This window comes from Nerophis ophidion, linkage group LG03, assembly GCF_033978795.1.
Source record: "Nerophis ophidion isolate RoL-2023_Sa linkage group LG03, RoL_Noph_v1.0, whole genome shotgun sequence".
NCBI lineage: Eukaryota > Metazoa > Chordata > Actinopteri > Syngnathiformes > Syngnathidae > Nerophis > Nerophis ophidion.
In genome coordinates this window covers 20,348,607-20,365,930 of record NC_084613.1, presented here as the reverse complement: position 1 = coordinate 20,365,930, position 17,324 = coordinate 20,348,607, and the positions used below count along the sequence as shown (strand labels likewise).

The following is a 17,324-nucleotide window of genomic DNA, read 5'->3' as shown; positions in this document are numbered from 1 at the left end:
ATGCACATATTTTAAAATACATTTGTATATTCATTATAAATGTATTCATAACTTTTTATATTAAATGTAAATTATTCTAAATTCTAATCATATGCCAAAAATAAAGCCAAAAATCACCAAATCAATAAAAATCCTGAAAATATTAATCTATATACACGAAAAAATAGTATAGTTTAATAGTAATGCATCTTAAAAAAAACTTAAATTCCACCTTGTGGCAAAGGCAAGAGACAATTGTATTTATATCTTCCATTTTATTTTCATTTCCTGGCCATGAACCGTACACAGGATAATGTATCCTCCATAAGCCAGAACTGCAGTATACATGTCCATAAATAAAGCAGTACTTCCATACGTACACGGTGTAGAAAAGAGGAACCGAAAGGAGAAAGCAGAGCATGCCTTCCAGTCACACTTTTTTTTTTTTCTTTTGGTCTTTCTCCTTTGACAAAATAGGAAGGTCAGCTTTTGGTTCTGCTTAAATGCTACAAAAAGTCAGGAGTGGGTGGAAGCGTTTTGAAGTTGAGCTCATAAAAGAAACCAAAAAAGTAATTTTGGACGACGTGTATGCCGTGAACTTTGACCCAGAAGTGTTACAAGTGTCGTTAGGGGAGGAAAAAGAGACTCGGCTCGGCCTGAAATAACACAATCAAGATGTGAAGACTTTCAGCTTTGCGACAGAAAAACATCAAATATGACTCATTTGTCGAAGAAAGAAAAACAAGCATCATTTTGTTATTCCATTTGGCCGAGTATTTTTGTGAGATTCCTACATGGGGGGAGGGGGGGGATGTCCAAAGTGCGTTCACGTCCATTGCACAAGTCAAATTAACCCCAGCAGAAAGGCACTATGGAGAAAAAAAAGGTACTAATGAAAACTTTTTAAATACGCATAAATATATTTTTTTGCCTTTTTACAAAATAAAAAAAAAAAGTAAAAATACCACGGTGCCCCCCTCTATTCTTAGATTTTTTTTATTATGCCCACCCCCAGGGAAAATGTTTGGACGCCCCTGGTAAATAAATCAAGTTGAAAGTCTGCACATCTGTTTGCTGTGTAATCTCTGCAATGACCTCGTTGCCATTTGCCCGGACTGTAAACCCGTGTGTGTTTGTGTGTGTGTGTGTGTGTGTGTGTGTGTGTGTGAGAGAGAGCTGATACTTCATTCACGCAGTCAAATGGAAAAAAAACCTGCGCCCGCACACATACCGTGTTAATCCAACATCAACAATACACCGAAACGCACAATTTACCGCGACAACGCAACAAGGAACTTCAAGTCCTGATGTGGTAACAAACACTGATCGAGCGGAAATGTTTTTTTTTGTTTTTTGTGTTGGTTCCTTCCTGCTGTGACTCGTCCAGAGTGCACGAGAGGACGGGCCAAAAGATTCCGTGGAATGGAAACCGAGCGAGGGGAGAAAAGGAAAACCAAAGTTAAACCTGATTTTGACACATTTTGGGAAAAAAGCGGAGGAGGGGCCCCATCCCCCTTCACACACTTCCTGTGTTCATGCCATTCCTCAGGAACATAATCCTCATAACAATAATGATCAGGTCAGGACCAGGAAGTGTCGAGGACGAGCATGCTGGTGTGTAAACCTGACAAGCGGGCTAGCTTAGCATAGCTTAGCTTAGACGTTATGGCTACATTTCTTCGTGACCCCGCCCACAAGCTGTCTTGGTCTTTGCGGGGGAGGGTTGGGGTCAAACACCGCTCTGGCTCAGTGCTTGCTTGGAAGGAGGGGGCGTGGGTGCCGAGGAGGGGGTGCATGCCACCCCGTGACTGGCCTCCACCGAATGGCGCCGAGAACCCGCCCTCCACCTATCCGGGGCGCCGTCTACCTGACTCGGCCCCGCCGTCACACCATGAACTCGTTGCTGCCGTACAGAACCAGCTGCTGGGGCGCCGAGCCGAACTCCGGCTCCATCCGGTGGCCGCCCGAGGGCTCCCGCGGCGAGCTGCGGCTCAGCCGGAGTCGGTGGCGGCTCTTGCAGGCCCGCTGGTCGCCGTCCGCCTCGGCCGCCGCCCCCAGGCTGTGGGAGGCGAACAACGGCCCCGACGAGGAGGAGCGGAAGCGGTAGTGGGGGGGCGGCGAGGGGAGACAGGAGGACGACGCGGTGGAGGCGGAGTCCGTGGAGTCCTGCGAGTCGGCCTGGCGGCGAAGAGCTCGTCGGCTCTTCGCCTCAGACTTTCTGGAGCGACACGTGTCGGACTCTGTGGACGACACAAGTGGAGCAACAACTTTATTTTGAACGGTCGCTTAAATGTGGAGATTGTGAGGCTCCGCCCACTGGACGCATGAGGACGTTTCTTGTAGTTGTAACCGCTCACAGCCACTAGGGGGAATACTTTCATTTTCACTTCTTACAGTGAAACGTTGCTTCATGATCGCCTCTACATGCCTCCTTTTTGAGTTACGAACCTTTACATCGCACAAACACCTCATTCATTCATTCATTTTGCGTGCCGCTGGAAACCCTACGGGTGCTGCCACTTTGATGACATCACTTCCTGTAACCGTGGGCACGGCTATGTTACGTCACATCCTGTTAACACATCCTGTGGATGGTATAGCACAGTTGGTAGAGTGGCCGTGCCAGGAACCTGAGGGTTCCAGGTTCGATCCCCGCTTTCGCCATCCTTACCCACCTGTTCCCAGTGCCACCCACACAGGTTTAAATGTACAGTGGGGCAAAAAAGTATTTAGTCAGCCACCGATTGTGCAAGTTCTCCCACTTAAAATGATGACAGAGGTTTGTAATTTTCATCATAGGTACACTTCACCTGTGAGAGACAGAATGTGAAAACAAAATCCAGGAATTCACATTGTAAGAATTTTAAAGAATTTATTTGTAAATTATGGTGGAAAATAAGTATTTGGCCAACCATTCAAAGCTCTCATTGATGGAAGGAGGTTTTGGCTCAAAATCTCACGATACATGGCCCCATTGGTTCTTTCCTTAACACGGATCAATCGTCCTGTCCCCTTAGCAGAAAAACAGCCCCAAAGCATGATGTTTCCACCCCCATGCTTCACAGTAGGTTTGGTGTTCTTGGGATGCAACTCAGTATTATTCTTCCTCCAAACACGACGAGTTGAGTTTATACCAAAATGGATACATGGATGATACAGCAGAGGATGGGGACGGCATGGCGCAGTGGGAGAATGGCCGTGCGCAGCCCGAGGGTCACTGGTTCAAATCCCCACCTAGTACCAACCTCGTCACGTCCGTTGTGTCCTGAGCAAGACACTAACCAGCTCCTGATGGGTGCTGGTTAGCGCCTTGCATGGCAGCTCCCTCCATCAGTGTGTGAATGTGTGTGTGAATGGGTAAATGTGGAAGTAGTGTCAAAGTGCTTTGAGTACCTTGAAGGTAGAAAAAAACTATACAAGTACAACCCATTTATCATTTATCATTTAGGATGAAACCAAAATAGAAGTTTTTGGTATAAACTCAACTCGACGTGTTTGGAGGAAGAAGAATACTGAGTTGCATCCCAAGAACACCACACCTACTGTGAAGCATGGTGGTGGAAACATCATGCTTTGGGGCTGTTTTTCTGCTAAGGGGACAGGACGATTGATCCGTGTTAAGGAAAGAATGAATGGGCCATGTATCGTGAGATTTTGAGCCAAAACCTGCTTCCATCAGTAAGAGCTTTGAATGGTTGACCAAATACTTATTTTCCACCATAATTTACAAATATATATTTTTAAAATTCCTACAATGTGAATTCCTGGATTTTTTTTCACAATCTGTCTCTCACAGTTGAAGTGTACCTATGATGAAAATTACAGACCTCTGTCATCATTTTAAGTGGGAGAACTTGCACAATCAGTGGCTGACTAAATACTTTTTTGCCCCATTATAACTTAGATATTGGATTTCACTATGTTAAAGCGCTTTGTGTCACTAGAGAAAAAGCGCTATATGAATATAATTCACTTCACTTTACGTCCCGTACACAGGGACGTGGCCATTTTGAAGAGTTTCGAGGAGAGCGGCACTTCTGTCGAGTTTATTTCCACAAATGTCGTACCTTGTGCCGGTCAGAGCTGTGTCTTGGAGTCTTGTGTCTTTGTGTGATCAGAAAGCTTTCAAATGGATCCAAACTCTCAGTCTTGTTTTGTAGGTTCGGGTGACTGAGCTAGCATTATAGCTACAGAGTTAGCCTCTGGCTTGCAGAACCTCATTTTGAGGATTTTATCAGCGAAGGGGGCTTTGTTCCATAGAAAGTCTTTAATTGTGATGAGAGCGAAAAAGATGCCACAGCGGACCTTTGTGACAGTGGAGGAAAAGGAAGTAGCGATACACAAGCCGATGAAGGCGGGCCTCACACTGATAGTTTGTGCTACTGCTAGCTGTGACGACGTGAAGCCACAGCTCATCAACAAATATTCCCAGACACAAAGTAAAATAAATGTTCTTGTTTTTTTGTTTTGTGTGTGAATGACATTGACATTTAAGCTTGCTGTAGTGTTGTTTGGAAAAAAAAGAGATTGTTGAGTTATTACCCCCTTGTTAATATTTATTAAATTTATATACCAGGGCTGCAAATCTTTGGGTGTCCCACCATTCGATTCAATATCGATTCTTGGGGTCACGATTCGATTATAAATCGATTTTTTCGATTCAACGCGATTCTCGATTCAAAAACTGTATTTTTCTGATTCAAAAGGATTCTGTATTCATTCAATACATAGGATTTCAGCAGGATCTACCTAATTGTAAAGGAGATTTTTTTATCAACGGATTGCAATAACGTACATTTGTTTTAACTATTAAACGAACCAAAAATATGACTTATTTTATCTTTGTGAAAATATTGGACACAGTGTGTTGTCAAGCTTATGAGATGCGATGCAAGTGTAAGCCACTGTGACACTATTGTTCTTTTTTTTTCATAAATGTCTAATGATAATGTCAATGAGGGATTTTTAATCACTGCTATACTGAAATTATAACTAATATTGCTGTTGTTGATAATATTAATTTTTGTTTAACTACTTTTGGTTTGTTCTGTGTCGTGTTTGTGTCTCCTCTCAATTGCTCTGTTTATTGCAGTTCTGAGTGTTGCTGGGTCAGGTTTGGTTTTGGAATTGGATTGCATTGTTATGGTATTGCTGTGTATGATTTTGTTGGATTGATTAAAAAAAAAAAAAAATAAATAAAAAAAAAATATATATATATATATATATATGTATATATATATATATATATATATGTATATATACATATATATATATATATATATATATATATATGTATATATATATATATATATATATGTATATATACATATATATATATATATATATATATATATATATATATATATATATATATATATATATATATATATATATATATATTTTTTTTTTTTTTTTTTTTTTTTGAGTTTATACCAAAAAGTTCAGTTTCATCTGACCACATGACATTCTCCCAATCCTCCGCTGTATCATCCATGTATCCATATTTTTGGTATAAACTCAACTCGTCGTGTTTGGAGGAAGAAGAATACCGAGTTGCATTTCAAGACCACCAGACATACTGTGAAGCATGGGGGTGGAAACATCATGCTTTGGGGCTGTTTTTCTGCTAAGGGGGACAGGACGATTGATCCGTTAAGGAAAGAATGAATGGGGCCATGTATCCTGAGATTTTGAGCCAAAACCTCCTTCCATCAGTGAGAGCTTTAAATGGTTGACCAAATACTTATTTTCCACCATAATTAAATAAATTCTTTAAAATTCCTACAATGTGAATTCCTGGATTTTTTTTCACATTCCGTCTCTCACAGTTGAAGTGTACCTATGATGAAAATTACAGACCTCTGTGATTATTTTAAGTGGGAGAACTTGCACAATCGGTGGTTGACTAAATACGATTTGCCCTACTATATATATGTGTGTATATATGTATATATACATATGTGTACACACATATACATATATATATATATATATATATTTTTTTTTTTCTAATACAAAATAAAGACTTTTGTGGAGGCTGAAACCAATTATTCATGTTTACATTGATTCTTATGGGAAACTTTGCTTCACTATACACACTTTTTGAATTAGTAAGACTGTTCAATAACTAATTACGTTTGTAGATTGAGTTTGCACTGTAAGTGGGACTTATTTTTTTTATGCAACTGCATTAAAATGCTTAAAATTCAGCTATGAAATCAAAATAATGTCGAATAATCTCCTCAGTCTTTGGACAATAATGTTTTCTTTTTTTTAAATTGAATTATTGTTAAAAATGTATTTAATTTTTTTTCCTGACAGAATCTTAATTTGATGAATAATATGCAATTTTAATGCACCAATCAATCACCAAATTAATCAATGGTTCCTACTCTGCAGGAATGCATTTATCTTTGACACCCATTAACCAACTACTCATACAATTGCCTTATTACTCATACATAAGATTATAACCTCGCTTACCGGAAGGCCCCGAGGTGGCGCCCTCGGTTTCCATGGTGATGTTCTCCGAGCTGTCCGCCGTACCGATGGACGCTTCGGATTCAAGATTCTCATCATCTGACGCTCGCGGCTCCAAGATCAGCATCTCGTACGTGAGCTCCTCCCTGCAATCACACAATTAATGAATGATTTGATCCCCGTCCTGTACAGTATGTCATAGGTCAGCGTTTTTTAACCACGGGGCCGGGGGGGCCCATTGTTGGGCTTCGAGGGCCACCAGAAAATATCTGTTTCTCAGCCGTGGTCCGTATGGGCCACAGAGGTACTCAGTTGTAATACACTTTTACACCACTTGTGGCAGTAATGACAATATTAAACAAACACAACTGGAGTTTTTTAAGCACAAAAATTATAACCAAAGTGGTTAAGCTGTATTTTAATTTGCACTTCAATTTTATTCACAGTTTATTTAAGAAAAATATTCATTATTAATTTAGTACATCACTATTGTATGTACAATGGTGTTCTTGGGATGCAACTCAGTATTCTTCTTCTTCCAAACACAACGAGTTGAGTTTATACCAAAATGGATACATGGATGATACAGCAGAGGATTGGGAGAATGTCATGTGGTCAGATGAAATCAAAATATAACTTTTTGGTATAAACTCAACTCGTCGTGTTTGGAGGAAGAAGAATACTGAGGTGCATCCCAAGAACACCAAACCTACTGTGAAGCATGGGGGTGGAAACATCATGCCTTGAGGCTGTTTTTCTGCTAAGGGGTCAGGACAATTGATCCGTGTTAAGGAATGAATGGGGCCATTTATCGTGAGATTTTGAGCCAAAACCCCCTTCCATCAGTGAGAGCTTTGAATGGTTGACCAAATACTTATTTTCCACTATTATTTACAAATAAATTCTTTAAAATTCCTACAATGTGAATTCCTGGATTTTTTTTCCACATCCTGTGTCTCACACTTGAAGTGTACCTATGATGAAAATTACAGACCTCTGTCATCATTTTAAGTGGGAGAACTTGCACAATCGGTGGTTGACTAAATACTTTTTTGTCCCACTGTACATATGTGTATATATATATACAGTATATATACATATATATACATACATATACATATATACACATATACATATATACACATATACATCTATATATACACATATAAATATATATATATACATAAACATATATATATATACACACATACATATATATACACATACATATATATGCATGCATGCATATATATACATATATATGCATACATATACATACATAAATATATATATAGATACATACATATATATACATACATACATATACACATACACACATACATATATATATACATATATATGTATATATATATGCATACATACATACATACATACATACATACACACACACACATATATATCCACACACACATATATATATACATACACACACACATATATATATATACATACATATATAAATATATACACATACATATATATACGTACGTACATATATACATACATACATATATACACACACAAACACACACACACACACACACACATTTCTGTCATACTTTTCTTTCTGCAGACTCTCTATCTGCTCGGCGAGGATCCGCTCCTCTTGCTGCATGGCGAGCTGCTGCTGCTCGCTCAGCCCCGCCCCGGCAGGATCCTCGCCTGCTGCGCTCTCTCCTTCGGCCAAGGGGAGCGCCTTTGGACTCGGCGTCGGCGACGACTGCGCGTGGGCTGCGCTTTGGCGGAGCCGGCCCTTGCTCTGCACACGAAACGAAAGCGTCAGTACGGACAAAGAAGCGGCGTGAACGACGTGGCTGTCGCAGATGTTGATGGAGTACAAACATGTTTCCACCGCCACAGGACCACACTACAAGACAGGCTAGCAAGACACAGTTGTAGCGTTAGCAGCGGTTTGGCTACGTGCTAGCGAGAAGAAAGATGTGTCAGTGTAGTCACATTTGCCTATTGCAAAACACCACAAAACAAATGATTAAAACAAACTTATTGTAGTATTTGTATTATAGAGGGTCCGGTAGACGGAACCCTCCTGTTTGGGGCAATACTTCCAGTGGGAACCTTTTGTGTGTTGCACTTCTTCCGGAGCACAGAAATAAACTACCCACTACTCTTCAGCCTGGTGTCGGCGCCCATTCATTCCAAAGTGTCAAGATACTACATTTGGCGACGAGAAAATCTGTGAACTTTTGGAAAGCTGTTCGAGGGGAGGACGGCGGAGAGTTCCAAGACGCGGATTGCAGAAGATGTCGGCCAGCGAGTAACCGGAGCGACTCGGTTATGCGGAGATAGCATCGGAGTGCTAACGGCGGAGCTAACGCGTGGAACCGGACCACCAGTAGCGGTGACGGGATGGCCGCGGGTCTGGTAGGAACACTAACGGCGTTTGACAGCTGAGATGTGAGTTGAGAAGAGTATTGTGAGGTGCTGGGACAGTATTTTGAGGCTAATGGAATCGCCGACGCGGGAAAAAAGCGGGCGATATTACTTAGCTCCGTTGGGGGGAAAACGTACAGTTTAATGAGAAACTTGCTGAGCCCGGAGAAGCCGTCGGAGAAAACATTTGAGGAGTTGACAGAATTGCTTCAGTCCCATTACAACCCAAAACCCAGTGAAATTGTCCAGAGATTCAAGTTTAATTCAAGGACAAGAAATGAAAACGAGACAGAGTTGGAGTTTGTAGCTGTGTTGAGGGACTTGGCGAGGCATTGTAATTATGGGGACAAGCTAAAAGAAATGCTGAGAGACAGATTAGTGTGTGGCATCAAGGATGATCGCATGCAACGTCGGTTGTTAGCGGAGTCAGAGCTAACGTTCGAGAAAGCTTTGGAGTTGGTACAGTCCATGGAAGCAGCGAACAGAGATGTGCGTGACCTGCAGGGCAGAGCAGCAGCGGCTGCAGTAAATGTAAACACGGCGGCACAAGCGGTTTATGACATCGACATAAAACCTAAATGGAAGAACACGAGTGGGCAGGTGACGTGCTACAGGTGTGGGGCTGAGCACATGGCACCAGACTGCCGCTTTGTAAATGAGACATGCCATGGGTGTGGTAAGAAAGGACACCTGAGGAGAATGTGCAAGACAGCGCCCCCTAGTGACCAGCGGCGGCAAGTTAAGGGGGGAGGAAAAATGGACAAGTCAATGAGCAAGAAAGTAAAAAAACAACAAACACATTACGTGGAAGAGTCCCAAGGGGCACAATCCAGTGAGGGGGAAGAGTTTTCAATGAACAATTTCAAAGACTCAAAATTGGAAAAAGTTGACCCCATAACCACACAGTTAGATTTAAATGGACATTGTGTGGAGTTTGAAGTGGACACTGGTTGCAGTGTTACTATCCTGACAAGGAAAGAATATAGGAAGTTGTGGACGACTGGAAAAGCAAAGAAATTGCAAAAATGTGAAATTGCATTGAAAACATATACGGGTGGAAAAGTGGCAACCCTGGGGAAAGCCAGTGTAACGGTGACACACAAAGACAAAGTCAAAAACCTACCAGTAGTTGTGGTAGCAGGAGCAGGACCAAACCTGCTGGGCCGAGCATGGCTCAGAGAGTTAGACAGGAATTGTGTGTATGTTAAAATGCTAGACCAACCACGGCTCACTCTGGAAGAGGTGCTTCAACAGAATGAAGACGTCTTTAAGGAGGGGCTCGGAACTTGGACAGGTCCGCCAGCCAAGATATACATCAACAATGGCGTGGTGCCGAAGTTCTACAAGCCCAGACTGGTACCATTTGCCATGAGAAAGAAAGTTGAATCGGAGCTAGAGAGGCTCACAGAGCAAGGGGTAAAAGAACCAGTCAAGTTTGCAGAGTGGGCGGCACCAATTGTGCCTGTGCTAAAACCAGACAATTCAGTGCGCATTTGTGGTGACTACAAGCTCACAGTGAACTTAGCTTCCAAGCGAGAACAGTATCCATTGCCAAGGATGGAAGACCTATTTGAGAAGCTCGCAGGAGGTGAAAAATTTACGAAACTAGACTTGAGCCATGCTTATCAACAAGTATCACTAGACGAAGCATCAAAACCATATGTAACTCTCAACACTCACAAAGGTCTCTTCCAGGTCAATCGTTTGCCATTCGGGGTATCCTCCAGTCCAGCAATCTTCCAGCGGCTGATGGAAGGGGTGATGGCGGACATCCCTAACGTGGCAGTCTTCTTAGATGACATCTTGCTGACTGGGAGGAGTGACCGCGAGCACTTGGAGACGCTGAGTGAAGTCCTGCGGAAGCTACGAGAGGCGGGACTTCAATTGAAACGTAAGAAGTGTGCTTTCCTAGAGAGTGAGGCTGAGTTTCTGGGTCACATTGTGAACGCCTCGGGGCTTCACCCGCTACCGAACAAGGTACAGGCCATTCAGGAAGCACCCGCGCCTGACAACATCACAGAGCTGAGAGCATATTTAGGACTCCTAAATTATTACAATCGATTCTTACCGAACCTCTCGACGTTGTTGGCACCATTGCACAAACTGCTGCGTAAAGACATCAAGTGGCAGTGGGAAGAGGAGCAAGAGCGAGCGTTTGAGAAGTCCAAGGAACTCATGCAGTCTTCTAGAGTGCTAGTGCACTGCGACAGCCAAAAAGATTTGGTGTTGTCTTGCGATGCATCGCCTTATGGGGTGGGGGCGGTGTTATCGCATTAAATGGCAGACGGGCAAGAGCGATCCATAGGGTTCATGTCAAGAACACTCACAGATGCAGAGAGAAACTACTCGCAACTAGACAAAGAAGGCTTGGCAGTCATGTTTGGCATCCAGAGGTTCCATAAATATCTCTACGGAAGGAAGTTTGTAATTTGTACAGATCACAAACCACTATTGTCTCTGTTCAATGAGATGAAAGCTGTGCCGCAAATGGCATCCCCCCGCATCCAACGTTGGGCAGTGACATTGCGAGCGTATGAATATGTAATTGTGTACAAACCAGGCAAACATCACAGCAACGCAGACGCGCTGAGCCGTCTTCCCATGCCACAGGAGACCACTCACAAAGATGAGGGACGAGTGTTGATGATGGAGGAAGCAACACTTGTGTCAACAAAAGAGGTGAGCCAGTGGACACGCAGAGACTCAGTCCTGTCACGAGTGTATCAATTCACACAGCAAGGTTGGCCAGAACAAAACACAGATGCAGTGTTCCAACCATATGCAGTGAGGCAAACGGAGTTGAGTGTGCAAGATGGTTGCATCTTGTGGGGGTCACGGGTGGTAGTGCCGCCGCCAGGCAGGAAGGCATTACTAAGCCAGTTGCATCATGGACACCCGGGAATCACCCAAATGAAAGCACTAGCCCGTAGCTACTTTTGGTGGCCCAAAATGGATGCTGACATTGAAGTAACAGCAAAAAGTTGTGATACATGCCAGGAGCATCGAAATGTGCCCACCGCAGCGCCACTTCACCCGTGGGAGTGGCCTAGCAGACCATGGCAGCAGCTGCACATAGACTACGCAGGGCCATTCATGGGACACATGTTCTTGATTGTGATGGATGCATATTCAAAATGGATGGATGCATACCCAGTGCACTCGGCAACAGCAAACAGCACAATTGAATGTCTCCGGAAAAGTTTCAGTAATCAAGGATTACCAGAAGTGATTGTATCGGATAATGGTGCATGTTTTGTTAGTACAGAGTTCCAGCAGTTCCTCAGCAACAATGGCATTGAACATGTCACTTCAGCACCATATCACCCGTCTTCAAATGGCTGTGCAGAGCGGGCAGTTCAGACATTCAAATCAATGATGAAGAAAGCCAGGGAGGGCATCATCCACACCAGGGTGGCACGGGTGTTGTTTAGCTACCGCATCACACCGCAGTCGACAACAGGGAGATCACCAGCAGAATTACTGCAAGGCAGGCGGTTGAGGTCAATGCTAGATTTAGTGCATCCAGATCTCAGAACAAAAGTGGAACGGAAACAAGGTAGTCAAAAACAAAACCATGACAAAAATACTCCACAGAGGGGATTTCAAGTGGGGGACGCGGTGTTAACACGCAACTTCAGCTATGGGCCAAAGTGGATCCCGGGGTTTGTCACAAAGGTCACTGGGCCGGTGTCCTACAAAATCATGGTAGGCAGCGGGTCAGTAGTGCGCCGGCACGTAGACCAGATTCTGGGGCGGCCAGAGGAAAGAGACACTAGGGAACCAGAGAACTCTGTGACGGTTGCAGAGCCGGCGGAGGTGCCGGGGGCCGTGCCGGGGATCGTGCCATCATCTCCTGAACCTGGGGCTGCGATTGCGGAGCCGGTGGTGATGGTCCAGAGCGGCGTTCCTGAAGGCCGGGCGGCGGGCAGTGCAGCGCCAACAGAGGGAAGCAGTCTGGCCGTGGTGGGGCCGTCTTCTCAACAAGAAGCGGCACCGGTGCGGCGGTCACACAGGACTGTATCGAAGCCCCAGTACCTGAGAGACTATGTAGCATAATGTATTATTAGTTTTGTTATTTTTAGTGCTGGTTATTTCCCTCCATCAGGACTGGGGGGGGAGGGAGAAGTTATTTTGCACATTTTTGAATGGTTAAGAATCACAAATAGGTTCGCACAATTGAATGTGTAATTTATTTAGTTTAGTGTTATGAAGAGTAAGTTTTAGCTTAAGGGGGGAGGGATGTAGTATTTGTATTATAGAGGGTCCGGTAGGCGGAACCCTCCTGTTTGGGGCAATACTTCCAGTGGGAACCTTTTGTGTGTTGCACTTCTTCCGGAGCACAGAAATAAACTACCCACTACTCTTCAGCCTTGTGTCGGCGCCCATTCATTCCAAAGTGTCAAGATACTACACTTATTATTTCTTATACCTTCATTTAGTTATTTGTGTTCGCCGCCGTTAATGAAACACATTATAACGGGACTGTTTGTGACTGTAACCTGTCGTGACAACCCCGTACATTATATGGCATCGCAATGGTGCTCTGGTCTGCCAGAGCATAAGAAGACGCAGCAGGAGCGATCAGTGTTGCTAACTTTGACTGTGTTTAGTCAAGTCATCAAAACATTCTACATACTTTCTTTTTCAAAAAAGCAACTGGTGACATATAGGGATGTTCTGATACAACTTTTTCATTTCTGATACAATACCTATTTTTTCCCTTGAGTATTGGCTGACACGATATCAGTGGGAATCATACATACATTTCAATAATTTTATAGTGTGCAACAATAGAAAATGTTTGATCAAGAGAAATTAGTATGAACCTATTCATTAATAACCATTGTGAATGGTCTTTAAGTTGAAGTGGAGTGGTGCAGACACGCTTGTTACTGGATACTTTCTAATATGCTCTGCCTTGGATACCTTGCATGTGTCAGTAATATGAAACTATTCATGTTTGTATTGACAAATGTGCTCTTTTACACTGCAATATTGTTCAATTAAGGACACCTATTACGTTAGCCTAGCTTGTGTGCTTTTGTCTGCTTTGCTGTTGTGTAGCTGCTAGCTCCTAGTGGCCCACATTACACACCTTTTGTCAATGATATGACTTCAAATCTAATAAGACCAACCTTGCATGCTTATTGCAGGACATTTAGATGTTAAGTGTTTGTCCAGCTTTGCACAAGTCAACACCATGCAGGACTGCTTCTATCGGACATTCTAGATCAGGGGTGTCAAATTCATTTTAGCTCAGGGGCCGCTTGGAGGAAAATCCATTCCCAAGTGGGCTAGAATGGTAAAATCATGGTATGATAACTTCAAAGTAAAGACAACTCCAGGTTGTGTACTTTGTTTTACTTTGGCCGAAAATAAAACAAGCACATTGTGAAAACGTACAAATCACAAATAATCCTCTGGAAAAAAACACTTCAAGTTTGTTGAAAATTCTGAGGAAATTGGTGCAGTTTCAAAAACACAATAAGTTTAGACATGGTCTCAGTTTATCTACAAAGCCAGGATTAAACTTTAAGTCACAGTCTTTCTGTGATTGGACAAAAAAACATGTGAACTCTTCGAAGTATCAAATACTTCCTTTTTCATTCCCACGTATCAATCCAAAGCTAATTCAACAAACCGTAAGAATCGGAGGTAAAACTATCCAAAAGGGTTAAGTTTTCTCACTATATTTTCATAGCTTAGTTGTTGCCTGCCGTGGCGGTAATCCTAGAACCCGTTGGTGGGCATCTTATTTCACCGGTTTGGTCGATGTCCCGCCTCTAATGGCTCTGATATTCCAAAGCGTTTTGGGTGTATAGAAAAACGTTTTATCCATCTATTATTATTATCAATGTTATTATCGAAAAAGGACGACAAGGAGGCATCTTGCAATGGTAAAAGTTGATTTTCAAGACAAAAAATGATTTTCAAGGTAAAAGTTGATTTTCAAGACAAAAAGTTGATTATCCGAGTACACAAGATATTACCGTCTATTCTTAAAACCCACACAAAGACAATATTGGGGAGTAAGGGTGCCAAATAACGACATAAAACGGCAGCTTTTAAGTTTCCACGCTTTACCTCTTGCTAGTCCTAACAGAATTGCTATTGTGACATCCAGTGAACACTTTTAGAAGAGGAGTTTCTTTCCTTCAAAAAAAAAAAAAAAATGCAACTCATTTTAATACTTGGTAAACTCTTCACGCGGATCGGATAAAACCTGTTGGCGGGCCTGATCCGGCCCACGGGCCGTACGTTTGACCCCGTTCTAGATGCTAGTTGATATAATCCGATACTTGTTTTGTTGCTGATAGTGAATCGATATTTGATATCACTATTGGATCGCCGATAGTACACAATATGTGAATACAATTGGGGAATTTCCGGTGGGATGATAAACACTAATCTATTTATTGTTAACTGTCTGGAATGCACTTGTGATGCCTTTAAGCTGAAGTTGAGTGGTAATTGTTTTTTTGACGACACCTAGAGGCCATGATAATGGGACAAATCTAGCCTGCAATGAATTTGGATTCATTTCAAAAGCTTGATGCTTCTAATGCCACTATAATACCACCATGTAGTGGACAACATAAGATTTTCAAGTCAATGTCCTTTATTATGCCTCTTAATGTGATAACGCACTGCATTTAGTTGTATGACCCAATGCAAACAACCTTCACTAATCATGGTCCAAAAAAAGGAAAGAAATACCTCTTAATGTGGCAATGCACATCATTTATTTATATGACCCAATGCAAACAAACTTCTGTAATCATGGTGCAAAAAAAGAAGGAAATACCTCCTAATGTAGTGACACACAGCATTTACTTATATTAACCAATGCAAACAACCTTCCCTAGTCATGGTGCAAAAAAAAAATCTAACCAACACAAAATGTTAACAGCCATGGTCACTGAACTTTGTGGATATTATAAAACAAACCTCCCTTCACCATAAAAATTACAAAAATCTAACTCATTTAAATCCATTACAAAGCATTATGGGAAAAATGCAAAACACTCGCCACACTCATCCATGTTTGGCGCATTTTGGCTGCTTGATATTTCTGATTGAAGACAAAACTTTAAGGAGGTTGTCAGGGAAGTAAACAAGGTAGGAGTCAAATTCCTAATATCCAATTATATCAATCATATATCCATTATGTGGTTAGGGGCTTGCATGGCAGCTCCCGCCATAAGTGTGTGAATGAGTTTGTGAATTGGTGAATGTGGAAATAGTGTTGAAGCTAGAAAAGCGCCATACAAGTATAACCCATTTACCATTATATTAATATAATATGCACACATATATATGTATAGGGCTAAGCTATATATATATATATATATATATATATATATATATATATATATATATATATATATATATACATACATACATATACACATTAATTTTCTACCACTTATTCCCTATAGGGTCGCGGTGGGCGCTGGTGCTATATATATATATATATATATATATATATATATATTATATATATATATATATGTGTTATTTTACTTGCAGTTTGCTTTCAGCCCTCAACCAAATTTTTTCAGTCCTTAAGTCAAAAAGTTTGTCGTAACCGGACAAGAAAAGGTTGTTTATCCTGGGAGGTAGTCGCGACAACCACAGCAAAAAGTACTTCTGAACGGACAGACGGGTGAATGGAGTGGCAGGACAGGACAGCACTGATGGTGGGGAGTGGTGGAGGGGGGCGGGGCATACATACCGGGGTGGCAGTGCGGGTTATGCTCATAAACCTAACAGCAATAAGTACAGGTTTCTGAAAGGAAGGGTTGGGGAGAGGAAGGAAGGATACATTTGGGTTAGGGCGCCGTGAGGGAAAAGTAGAACTGCAGCTTCACTAAGACTCCTATTCATCACATTTGTGCCTAGGATTGTGTGGAGGATTTTGATGGCAACAAATGTGTTGCATGGGTGGAAAAAAAAAAAATAGTGTCAGTGACAAATGAGAAGTCACCTGCCCTCGGTCTTACCATGGACCTCCGGATGTGCGTCAGTCGGCTCTTGGCTTTGCTCTCTGCAAACTCTAAACTGTTGATGTCCTTCAGGCGAGCTTTGTACTTGCTCATCTGCTCGTTGATGATCAGCTCCACGCACCTGCATAGAACCACACCTTTGATTTCTACACCAACATTTCGTTTAGTAAAGGGTTGGTGCAGTCAAAACAGGCTCCACCAGGTGGGGCTGTTCTTGCTTATGTTTGAACATTTGACAATGGAAGCCCTGGCAGGAGCTGGCTCCACGAGACCAGTTATTTGCATCCATTGTCAAGTTGTTAGGATGATTGTTGTGCTATCATCATATTGACCACAAAATGTGGTCTGCCATGCCTTTTAACGTGGACCGTTACGCTATTTAATTTGGCCTGCCACATCATTTATTGTGGTCTGCCACGCCTTTTAACGTGGCTCGTCACATCATTT

General features: G+C 42.3%; 1 protein-coding gene across 7 annotated transcripts in view; it reads right to left on the bottom strand.

Moving 5' to 3' along the window:
• Positions 1-234: 234 nt before the first annotated feature.
• LOC133549287 (unconventional myosin-IXa-like) overlaps positions 235-17,324 on the bottom strand; it is a 244,584-nt gene continuing 227,494 nt past the window's right edge. For 5 of the 7 annotated variants that reach the window (XM_061894536.1, XM_061894541.1, XM_061894537.1 and 2 more), the window contains 5 exons: positions 16,875-16,998; positions 16,607-16,660; positions 8,040-8,239; positions 6,463-6,605; positions 235-2,219 (listed from right to left, as the gene is read on the bottom strand). In XM_061894536.1, coding sequence (XP_061750520.1) covers positions 1,864-2,219; positions 6,463-6,605; positions 8,040-8,239; positions 16,607-16,660; positions 16,875-16,998 — 877 coding nt within the window. In that variant the 3' untranslated portion in view covers positions 235-1,863. The remainder of the gene's footprint in view (positions 2,220-6,462; positions 6,606-8,039; positions 8,240-16,606; positions 16,661-16,874; positions 16,999-17,324) is intronic. The other 2 variants (XM_061894538.1, XM_061894543.1) reach the window with 1 other exon arrangement.